The sequence below is a fragment of the Mus caroli genome, chromosome 1 (genome assembly GCF_900094665.2).
Source record: "Mus caroli chromosome 1, CAROLI_EIJ_v1.1, whole genome shotgun sequence".
In the NCBI taxonomy this organism is placed as follows: domain Eukaryota; kingdom Metazoa; phylum Chordata; class Mammalia; order Rodentia; family Muridae; genus Mus; species Mus caroli.
Genome location: NC_034570.1, coordinates 15,981,440 through 15,992,549, shown reverse-complemented (window position 1 = coordinate 15,992,549; position 11,110 = coordinate 15,981,440). Strand labels below are relative to the sequence as shown.

The 11,110-nt window shown below is 39.4% G+C and overlaps 1 protein-coding gene and 1 long non-coding RNA gene across 4 annotated transcripts in view; one reads left to right on the top strand and one right to left on the bottom strand.

Moving 5' to 3' along the window:
* Pkhd1 (PKHD1 ciliary IPT domain containing fibrocystin/polyductin) overlaps positions 1–11,110 on the top strand; it is a 499,157-nt gene that overhangs the window by 184,835 nt on the left and 303,212 nt on the right. For all 3 annotated transcript variants that reach the window (XM_029477027.1, XM_029477026.1, XM_021159032.2), the window contains 2 exons: positions 7,631–7,838; positions 8,227–8,384. In XM_029477027.1, coding sequence (XP_029332887.1) covers positions 7,631–7,838; positions 8,227–8,384 — 366 coding nt within the window. The remainder of the gene's footprint in view (positions 1–7,630; positions 7,839–8,226; positions 8,385–11,110) is intronic.
* LOC110291765 overlaps positions 7,550–11,110 on the bottom strand; it is a 36,300-nt gene continuing 32,739 nt past the window's right edge. Inside the window, exon 3 of the long non-coding RNA XR_002377610.1 lies at positions 7,550–7,958. This is a non-coding gene — a long non-coding RNA (uncharacterized LOC110291765). The remainder of the gene's footprint in view (positions 7,959–11,110) is intronic.

The following is an 11,110-nucleotide window of genomic DNA, read 5'->3' as shown; positions in this document are numbered from 1 at the left end:
ATCTATCTATCTATCTATCTATCTATCTATCTATCTATCTATCTATCCATCATCTATCTATTGCCTAGTTTGCCTATCTTCATTTCCTTTCCCCTCCCTCCCTCAATCTCTCCCTCTCTTCTTTCTGTCCTCCCTCCCTTCCTTCCTTTTTTTCTTCCCTCCCTCCCTCCCTCCTTCCTTTCTTTCCTCCTCATTGTTTTATTTCTTTCCCTCTTTTCCATCTCTTTTTTGAAAAGTCTTGTGAGTTTTTCACTTGGATATACTTTCTATTCAAATGTTATCCCCTTTCCTAGTTTCCCCTCTGAAAATCCCCTATGCACTCCCCTCTTCCCCTGCTCCCCAACCCACTCACTCCCATTCCTGGTCCTGGCATTCCCCTATACTGGGGCATAGAGCCTCCACAGGACCAAGGCCTTCTACTCCCATTGATGATCAACTAGGCCATGCTCTGCTACAAATATAGCTAGAGCCACAAGTTCCACCATGTGTTTTCTTTGATTTGTGGTATAGTTCCAAGGAGCTGTGAAGGTACTGGTTAGTTCATATTGATGTTCCTTCTATGGGGCTTCAGTCTCCTTCAGCTCCCTGGGTATTTCTCTGGCACCTTCATTGGGTACCTTGTGCTCTGTCCAATGGATGACTATGAGTATCCACTTCTGTATTTGCCAGGCACTGGTAGAGCCTCTCAGGAGAGAGCTATAACAGGCTCCTGTCAGCAGGCTCTTGTTGGCATCTGCCTAGTGTCTGGGTTTGGTGGTTGTTTATGGGGTGGATCCCCAAGTGGGGAAGTCTTTGGATGGTCATTCCTTCAGGCTCTGCTCCAAACTTCATCTCTGTAACTCCACCCATGGGTATTTTGTTCCTCATTCTAAGAAGGAACGAAGTATCCACACTTTGGTCTTCCTTTTTCTTGAGTTTCATGTGTTTTGCAAATTATATATTGGGTATTCTAAATTTCTGGACTAATATCCCCTTATCAGTGAGTGCATATCAGGTGTGTTCTTTTGTGATTGGGTTACCTCACTCAGGATGATATCCTCCAGATACATCCATTTGCCTAAGAATTTCACAAATTCATTGTTTTTAATATCTGAGTACTACTCCATTGTGTAAATGTACCACATTTTCTGTAACTATTCTTCTTTTGAGGGACATCTGGGTTCTTTCCAACTTCTGGTTATTATAAATAAGGCTACTAGGAACATAGTGGAGCATGTGTCGTTATTACAAGTTGGAACATCTTCTGGGTATATACCCAGGAGAAGTATTGCTGGATCCTCTGGTAGTTCTATGTCCAAATTTCTGAGGAACTACCAGACTGATTTCTAGAGTGGTTGTACCAGCTTGCAATCCCACTAGCAATGGAGGCATGTTCCTCTTTCACCACATCCTCGACAGCATTTGCTGCCACCTGAATTTTTGATCCTAGCCATTCTGACTAGTGTGAGGTGAAATCTCAGGGTGGTTTTGATTTGCATTTCCCTGGTGATTAAGGACACTGAACAGTTTTTCAGGTGCTTCTCAGCCATTCGGCATTCCTCAGTTGAGAATTCTTTGTTAAGCTCTGTACCACATTTTTAATGGGGTTATTTGATTTTCTGGAGTCCAGCTTCTTGAGTTCTTTTTTTATATATTGGATATTAGTCCTCTATCTGATTTAGAATTGGTAAAGATCCTTTCCAAATCTGTTGGTGGCCTTTTTGTCTTATTGACAGTGTCTTTTGCCTTCCAGAAGCTTTGCAATTTTATGAGGTCCCATTTGTCGATTCTCGATCTTACAGCACAAGCCATTGATGTTCTATTCAGGAATTTTCCCCTGTGTCCATATCTTCAAGGCTTTCCCCCACTTTCTCCTCTATAAGTTACAGTGTCTCTGGTTATATGTGAAGTTCCTTGATCCACTTAGATTTGACCTTAGTACAAGGAGATAAGAATGGATCAATTTGCATTCTTCTACATGGTAACCTCCAGTTGAGTAAGCACCATTTGTTGAAAATGCTGTCTTTTTTCCACTGGTAGTTTTAGCTCCTTTGTAAAAGATCAAATGACCATAGGTGTGTGGGTTCATTTGTGGGTCTTCAATTCTATTCCATTGATCTACCTGTCTGTTGCAGTACCAGTGCCATGCAGTTTTTATCACAATTGCTCTGTATGTAGTATAGCTTGAGGTCAGGCATGGTGATTCCATCAGAGGTTCTTTTATTGTTGAGAATAGTTTTTGCTATCTTAGGTTTTTTGTTATTCCAGATGAATTTGCAAACTGTCCTTTGTAACTCTGTGAAGAATTGAGTTGAAATTTTGATGGGGATTTCACTGAATGTCTTGATTGCTTTTGGCAAGATAGACATTTCTACTATATTAATCCTGCCAATTTTTGAGCATGGGAGATATTTCCATCTTCTGAGATCTTCTTCGATTTCTTTTTCTTCAGAGACTTGAAGTTCTTATCATACAGATCTTTCACTTCCTTATTTAGAGTCACACCAAGGTATTTTGTATTATTTATGACTATTGTGAAGGGTGTTGTTTCTCTAATTTCTTTCTCAGCCTGTTTATCCTTTGTGTAGAGAAAGGCCATTGATTTGTTTGAGTTAATTTTATATTCAGCTACTGCACTGAAGAGTTTTTCAGGTTTAGGGGTTCTCTGGTGGAATTTTTAGGGTCACTTATATATACTATCATATCATCTGCAAATAGTGATATTTTCACTTCTTCCTTTCCAATTTGTATCCCCTTGATCTCCTTTTGTTGTCAAATTGCTCTGGCTAGGACTTCAAGTGCTATATTGAAAAGGTAGGGAGAAAGTGGGCAGCCTTGTCTAGTCCCTGATTTTGTGGGATTGCTTCAAGTTTCTCCCCATTTAATTTGATGTTGGCTACTGGTCTGCTGTATATTGCTTTGATTATGTTTATGTATGGGCCGAGATTTTCACTTGGAATAAAGATTTAAGTCCTATAAAACAAACAGGTCAATTAGTGAGTTTTAAGTGTGTCAACCCACAAAAGATTATTTCCTTTTTTTCCCATGCCCATTTCATAAAAGAGGTTCTCTGGGACTCCATAATTACAGATGAATGGCAGTGAACTGCTTGGACAATAATTGGTAGGAAGTACAATTATGAGAGGCCATCTGTGGGAGTAAATGAATAGTTGGTTGCTTTACAGGTCAACCCTGAGTGCCTAGTGTGGTTAAACATTGTATTGAGTTACAGGCTTTGTTATTTATTTAAGCATATTTATAAATCACTAATCTTTCTTAGCTGTGTTTTTATATAATCGTTGATTTGTGGTACTGTACAGGAGCTGACCCATGTGGGTTTTAAGGTTTCAGTGAAGAAAACAGTACACATTTGAAGTGTGGAGTGCCAGTCAGCCAGTTGCCTTGCACAAGTAACTTTTGTAAAGTAATATACACAGTGTTTTGAGAACTGAAGCTAATTGCATACAGTTGATGTATGGTTCTGTTAAGAGATTGAGAATTGTGTTATCTTTCTAGTTCTTTGGTCCTGAATTTAAAAGTTCCATTTTCTGAATTCAGAGCTGATTATCTCATTACTATGTAAATCATGTCCTGGGAGAATTTTAGTTTTCTCTCTGTATACTATGTTAACACACACACAAAAAGGTAAAATGAAAATTACAACATTCATGCACCCATGATATGATGAGGGGAGGTAAAGTTTACCTGTTGAATAACTACAGAAATTATTTAATTCTGACAAAATGGCAGTTGTAGGTTTCTATGTGTATCAGCTTCTCCAGACCTTGAATCTGTTCAGCTGGTAGATATTTCAGTAGCAATAACTAAAATTGTATTGCCTGACCCATTTGGCTCTTAAAACATACGAGCTTCCCCCAACACTCCCATTTGCTATATGGGTGTATTCATCCTGAACTGCATGTCAGCTGGAAAATTTGTGTACTTCATTCAGCACAAGGCATCTTTCATGACAGTTTCTACTTGCTTTGACTTTCTTTGCCATTGTTTTCCATTCAGGAAGGTAGGATGCAGCATCTCCTCCCTACCCCTGCTATTGTTAGCTACCCTGCGAATACTGAACATAGGTGTCCAAGGGTGTCAGCTTCCATTTTCCCCAGCTTGTCAAACCTGAAGGTGTTTAATGCATAATAAAGCTTAGATATTCCCTTGCCATGGCACCAAGTCCAATCTAATTAAATAGAAATTCAATGCTTGAGGTACTTGCTTTCCCATGTCTTATTATATACCATATAATATATATGCATATTGGGCACCTATTATTTACCAGACACTGCGATTGGCTTTGGTGTTGTTATAGTGAACAAAATAGGTGTTGCTTTTGCTTCATGCTTAGTAGGTGAGGCAGACAGGTAATTGCAGCACTAGAGGCCAAATTGTGGTTGAGTCAAGAATAAGACAGAAGACAAATTACAACACAGATTTTGACTATCTAGGCAATCCTGTAGGCTTGCTTTATGGCCCCAAGTAATTACTCTAAAGAATGCAGCATATTCTCTTAGGAGAATCTCAGAGAGAAAAACATCAGATATTCTGAGTGCCTTGTATTTTTATGTCCATCCTTAGCTATATGGTACATGGTATATCATCATTGTATTTCTTACTTTCCTTATTTGCCTCTTTATGCAGTCTTATTCTCTAATACAAAATAACTCATATAAATGGCTCAAGCACTGCTTAGTTTGTCTTGTGCACACTTAAACCCCGGATACAGCCACTGATTTCTCCAGTCAGATGCTCCATGTCACTCTTTGAAGTAGGTTGGAAGAAGTAAAGAACAGCAGGCCAGGGCTACACAAAGAAACCCTGTCTTGAAAAACAAAGCAAAAAACAAAAAACAAACAAACAAACAAAAAGAAGCAGATTCAGAAGTTCTAAGGGAACTCTGGCCATCCCTAGAACAAATAAATTTATTTTCCAACTTAAAAAACAAAACAAAACATCTTTCTTTACTAAGTCAGACACTATAGAGTAGTAGTATCTACTTGGAGAGAATTGGAAAGTTAAAAAAACATTAATTTGGGCCTTTGTTACTGGGGTCTGATGACATAAACTACAGATGAGCCAACAGAGAAGAGTGGGATAGAATGGTTCACCACAATCTCTCTTTAAAAGCACATGATAGACACAGTCAGCAGAAGCACCGAAGGTCTAGGTTAGTTATTCCTTAAAATTCTCTTGACATCTTGAGTCCGAGTGATTGTATTTCATGAAAAGGTCAATATCTCCTATAGATTGAAGTAGGAAAATGGACCTCAGAGTGTTTACAGGTTTCATATCTTAGTTATATACAGAAAGAATGATACTTTTGCAAAGAAAATAAATAAGTTATGAAGTAATTTTCTTCACTGAAAGACCATCAATATTCGGAAGGACATGAGCTGGAAAATTATGCTAATAGTTAAATATACACTTTAAAAAGTCCCCGAGTTTCTTTGTTCAATTTGACTTGACTATTATTTATACAAAGGATTAGCTGACAAATATGCTTCTTGTCTTCACTGTTGATTCTTTTTGATACATGGTAACAGTCATCTTGAATATGCAGGCAACTCTATCTTTTATGCATTCTTTAATACTTCACAGCATAGATGTATTTTTTATGTAGCTAATCAGGAACAGGTTAGAGAAATTCACACATATGTATATACAAATAAATAAACTTTATTTCATTTTATTATTCCCAAGGGTTAAGATGTACAAACAAGGAATAAAATTAAAATTATTTTCTTTAGGGATGATTTATGTCTTAATTTCCACCTGCCCTATAATTAGAAATTTTGAACTCCGTAAATATTTCTTAAGATAAAATTATTGCCTTGGTAAACTTCGGAAATTACATCATTAACCCAAAGACCTTTCTCAGCCTAGAACAACATGGCTGGTACAAGTGTCTCTGCACACACAGACAAATAAATAAAGAGGAAAGTTTAAAATAATTTGAAAATGATTTATTTTCGGCCACCCCTGCAGTTAGGAATTCAAGTATTATTACTTTACTTCTGTGTGGCAGGGGAGGACAGCAACTTGCTGTGGGCTAAAGGTAAATTATGATCTATTGCAAAGGAGGAAGGAGATGTACTGAGGAGAAGGGGAAGAAGTTGGGAGTAAGCAATGTGTTTTCTGAACTATTGCTTCAGATAATGCCTTTAAAAATTTGCCTTGACCTCTGATGGAAAATACCAGTGCAAATGGTGAATCAAATGGCATCCTTAAATCTTTGATAGTTAAGTGCATATGTGCTGAGGGTCAGGAAGGTGATAACGTTGTGCCAGAGTACTGTGCCCACTAAGATATGAAGAGTCACAAGTGTCCCTGCTTCAATGGCTTGATAATAGCATCCCATATGTTCCCAGCTTTAGTTCAAAGTTATCAATTAACACACAATGTCCTAGGGTGACTATTCTAAAGTAATCTTTTAGTCTGCCTCCAGTATGTGGGGGTTAAACTTTTCATCTTGTCAATGAATGATGGACTTCTTTCTACATTGGGATAAAATATCTACTTTTTTGTATTGAAAATAAGAGTGAAATAAAAGCTTATTTTCCAAATATAATGTGATACAGAGAAAGAAAAAGTAAAACTTGACATAATCCAATGTCCTTTTCTTTTTTTAAATTTAATTATAATTTTTTTATTTATTGACTTTACATCCTGCTCACTGTCCACTTCCTGGTTACCCCTTCCTACAATCTCCTTCCCCTTCTCCTCTGAGCAGGTGCTCCCCCCTCCCCCAGGTATTCCCCCCCACCTCTGTACTTCAAGTCTCTATGAGGCTAAGTGAGTCCTCTCCCACTGAGTTCAGAAAAGGCAGTACAGCTAGAAGAATATATGTCACCTACAAGTAACAGCTTTTGGCATAGACCCCTCCCCAGTTGTTTGGACCCATATAAGGCATGAGGGGATAGAGCAGAGACTGAGGCAATGGCCAACCAGTAACAGGCTCAACTAGGGAGACCCAACCCATGGGCAATCACCAGGTCCTGACACTATTAATGATCCTCTGTTATGCTTGCAGACAGGCACATGTTGTCCTCTGAGAGGCTCTACCTAGTAGATGACTCAGACAGATACACACACACACACACACACACACACACACACACACACACACACAGCTAAACAGTGGATGGAGCTTGGGGACTCTTATGGAAGAATAGAAGGAAGTATTGCAGGCCTCCAAAGGTAATAGGAACTCCACAGGAAGACCAACACAGTTAACTAACCTGGACCCTTATGGCGCTCAGAGACTGAACCACCAACCATAGGACATACACGGGCTGGGCCCATGCCTCTCCACACATATGTAACATTTGTGCTGCCAGTGCCTTTTTTTGCAGTGATATCTGAGCTAGATACTTCATTAACTAACATCTCATGAAATTGCCCTAAGCCCTATGCTGGAACTTCATCTAATTCTACCTCTCCATGTAACAGAAAACTGAAGGCCAAGTATGCACATTTCCTCTATGTCGTGTCAAGACTACCTTGCATGTAAATTTTGTCTAGTGGTAATACCTGTGTTTTTCATTGCACTATTCTGTTCTTGGCTGGTGTTACAAGCACCTTTTATAAAATCATATCCTTACTAACAATCAAAGTATCTGAACAAGTTTTCTCTTGGTGGCTTTAGGTTCAGTTCCAGAGGTTACTGTCACGTATCTTCAAGCAGATGCACATGCGGGAGACAAAGTGTTGACTCTAGGGGAAGCTGTGGACTGGAAGCCTGGGGATAAGGCTGTCATTACCAGTGGGATGACTGTGGAAGGAGCTGAAGCAACAGAAGTTGTTGTTGTAGAAACTGTCCACAATGCAGACCTCCATCTCAGGAACCCCCTGAGGTACTCAAATTTCAGCTTGGATAGGTTTACATGGAGGAAGATGAGGGTTTAAGTGAATTGTATTCTGGGTATTTATCTCTTGATAAGATACATTAGCATTAAATAATGCTAGACATTATGCTGGAAAAGAAAATAATACAATAAAGCGTGAACTCTGTGAAGATGAGGATTTCTTAAATGCTTTCTCTAGTGGGACCCTAGACTTTCTCTTAGCAAGTGGTCCGAGAGTAGCTCCCATTGCTTTGCATGGTGTGTCTTACAGATATATGTATGTTTCATTTTTGGGTATTTGAGTTCCTAAAACCATAGATATTCCTAAAGAAGAATCTATTTACTGTTTCTAATAAGATGTTCCCAAGTACATCTTACTCTCTTATTTTTTTTTCAGATATTCCTACAATTTCAGAGAGAACTGGGTAGCTGGAGAGAATCATATTTTGAAGCCAACAGTTGCTCTCCTCAGTAGGAACATTATCATCCAAGGAAATCTCACTTTTGAGAGGGCAAAGCTTCTCAATTCATGCCAGGAGGCCAGCACTACTAAAGGTAGAAATACAGTTTGGTGCAAAACCCAGAGTGAATACCTGTTCTCCCTGCCTACCCTTATGTCTTAGGACTGTGTTTGGCCTTCTTCATTAAAGTCTTCGAGTGTCCATATTTTTCTCTAATTTTCAGACTCCTCTTGGCAGCTTGTCACTTCATCCTGTTCCCAACTTCTAAGAAGTAAAAGAAACAGACAAAAGGCAAAGCAAATAATTTAATGCTTTGTTCTGGGAAAACTTGTGTTAATGAATTAAACCTTGAGAGCTGGAATGCTGTAATGATTTCTTTAATCCCAGGCTTCTCCTAAATCGCCCTCCCCAACCCCCATAATTCTAGAATCCTAAGCTCAGGCAGTTCATTCTTATTGATCAGATTTAGGGGGAGGGTTGTTTTCTGAGAGACTTACCACATACTCTAGGTAGAGGAGTTTAAGAGCCAATTCATCTTCTGGTAGAATAGCAGGCACTGAATCATACTGATGTGCCTATTAAACATCTATTTCAGGGATGGTTAGTTTGGGAGGTTATGTTTTGGTTTCCCAGGCTGTAGATTATGAGGGCTTTCACATGCTGGGAAGATATAATTTGTCAACTTTGGTCCAGGATGGTGTGGGTGTCAAGGATGACTTCCAGGCATGAGCTCTGGATGGATGATGGGGCTTTTACTGTGATGGGAAGAGGGGAAGGTTTTAGGGGTAGGAGGGTGATAGCAAACAGGAGTTTAATTTTGTACATGTTGAAACTGAGAAAGCAGGCCAGCAATTGAGTGGAGATATCTGGCAGAGTCTGGAACCTGATAGAAATATCATGGCTAGAGGTAAGAATTTCAGATATATATGCGTTGAGGTGCACTTATACACAATGTTGTGACAAAAGGGGTTGTTAGCAGGACAGAATGATCACGACCTTAATTGTTTTCACTCAAAAGTCATCAACTGACAAATATGTAATTTACTAAAAAAAATGTTTTGATAAAAATGGGCTAGAGTTGATTGACATCTACCTTCACATTTCTGCCAAATTGGGATCATAATTGCACCAAAGCACAGCATTTCAAAGGATCCTTCTGGTTTTCATCTGTATGTCAGAGCTGACCCTGTGTCAAGCTCTCTATACTCAAATCCCACCAGGACAGATATGGTGTCCCAGGAATGCTGACACACCTGAGAATACAGGTAAGGCCACCACTTCTGCTCCAAGGGACCTTCCCAGAGACCTCAGGACACAGGAACCAAGGAACAGCTGGAGATAGGAACCTTCTAGTTTCTGTCTGAGCCCTGGAGCTGACCCTGTGCCACAGCTCTCCATACCCAAATTCCTCCTGAGGAGAGCGGCTCTCCCAGGAGTGCTGACACACAGGCTTACAGGAAGGACAAGCCACAGTCAGAGAGAGCAAGACCAGCTAACACAAGAGATAACCAGATGGTGAGAAGCAAGGGTAAGAACATAAGCAACAGAAACCAACCTACTTTGTATCAGCAGAACCCAGTTCTTCCACCACAGCAAGCCCTGGATACTCCAAAACACCAGAAAGGCAAGACTCTGATTTAAAAATCACATCCCATGATGATGAGAGGAATTTAAGAAGGACATAAATAACTTCCTTAAAGAAATACAGAAGGACAGAGGTAAACAGGTAGAAGTCCTTAAAGAGGAAACATAAAAATCTGTCAAAGAATTATAGGAAAACACAACGAAACAGACAAAAGTATTGAGCAAAACAATCCAGGATATAAAAATGGAAATAGAAACAATAAAGAAATCACAAAAGGAGACAACCCTGGAGATAGAAATCCTCGGAAAGAGATGAGGAGTTGTAGATCCAAGCATCACAAGGAGAGTATAAGAGATAGAAGAGAGGTATCTTCACAGGGGCAGAAGATGCCATAGAGAACAGTGACACAATGGTCAAAGAAAATGCAAACTGCAAATAAGCTCCTAACCCAAAACATCCAGGAAATCCAGGACACAATGAGAAAGCCAAACCTAAGGATAACAGGTATAGAAGAGAGTGAAAATTCCCAACTTACAGGACCAGTAAATATCTCCAACAAAATTATAGAAAACTTCCATAACCTAAAGACAGAGATATCCATGAACATACAAGAAGCCTACAGAACTCCAAATAGATTGGATAAGAAAGGAAATTCCTTCTGTCACATAATAGTCAAAACATCAAATGCATAAAACAAAGAAAGAATTTTAAAAGCAGTAAGGGAGAAAGGCAGACCTATCAGAATTACACTAGATTTCTTTAAAAAAAATTTTTATTAGATATTTCTTCATTTACATTTCAAATGCTATTACAAAAGTCCCATATACAATCCCCCCTCCCTACCCCCTACACACACACTTCCACTTCTTGGTCCTGGCATTCCCCTGTATTGGGGCATGTAAAGTGTGCAAGATCAAGGGGCCTGTCTTCCCAATGATGACCGACTAAGACACCTTCTGCTACATATGCAGCTAGAGACACGAGCTCTGGGGGTATTGATTAGTTCATTTTATTGTTCCACCTATAAGTTTGCAGACCCCTTCAACTCCTTGGATACTTTCTCTAGCTCCTTCATTGGGGTCCCTGTGTTCCATCCAATAGATCCACTTCTGTATTTGCCAGGCACTGGCATAGCCTTACATGAGACAGCTATATCAGGGTCCTTTCAGCAAAATCTTGCTGGCATATGCAATAGTACCTGCTTTTGGTGGCTGATTATGGGTGGGGCAGTCTCT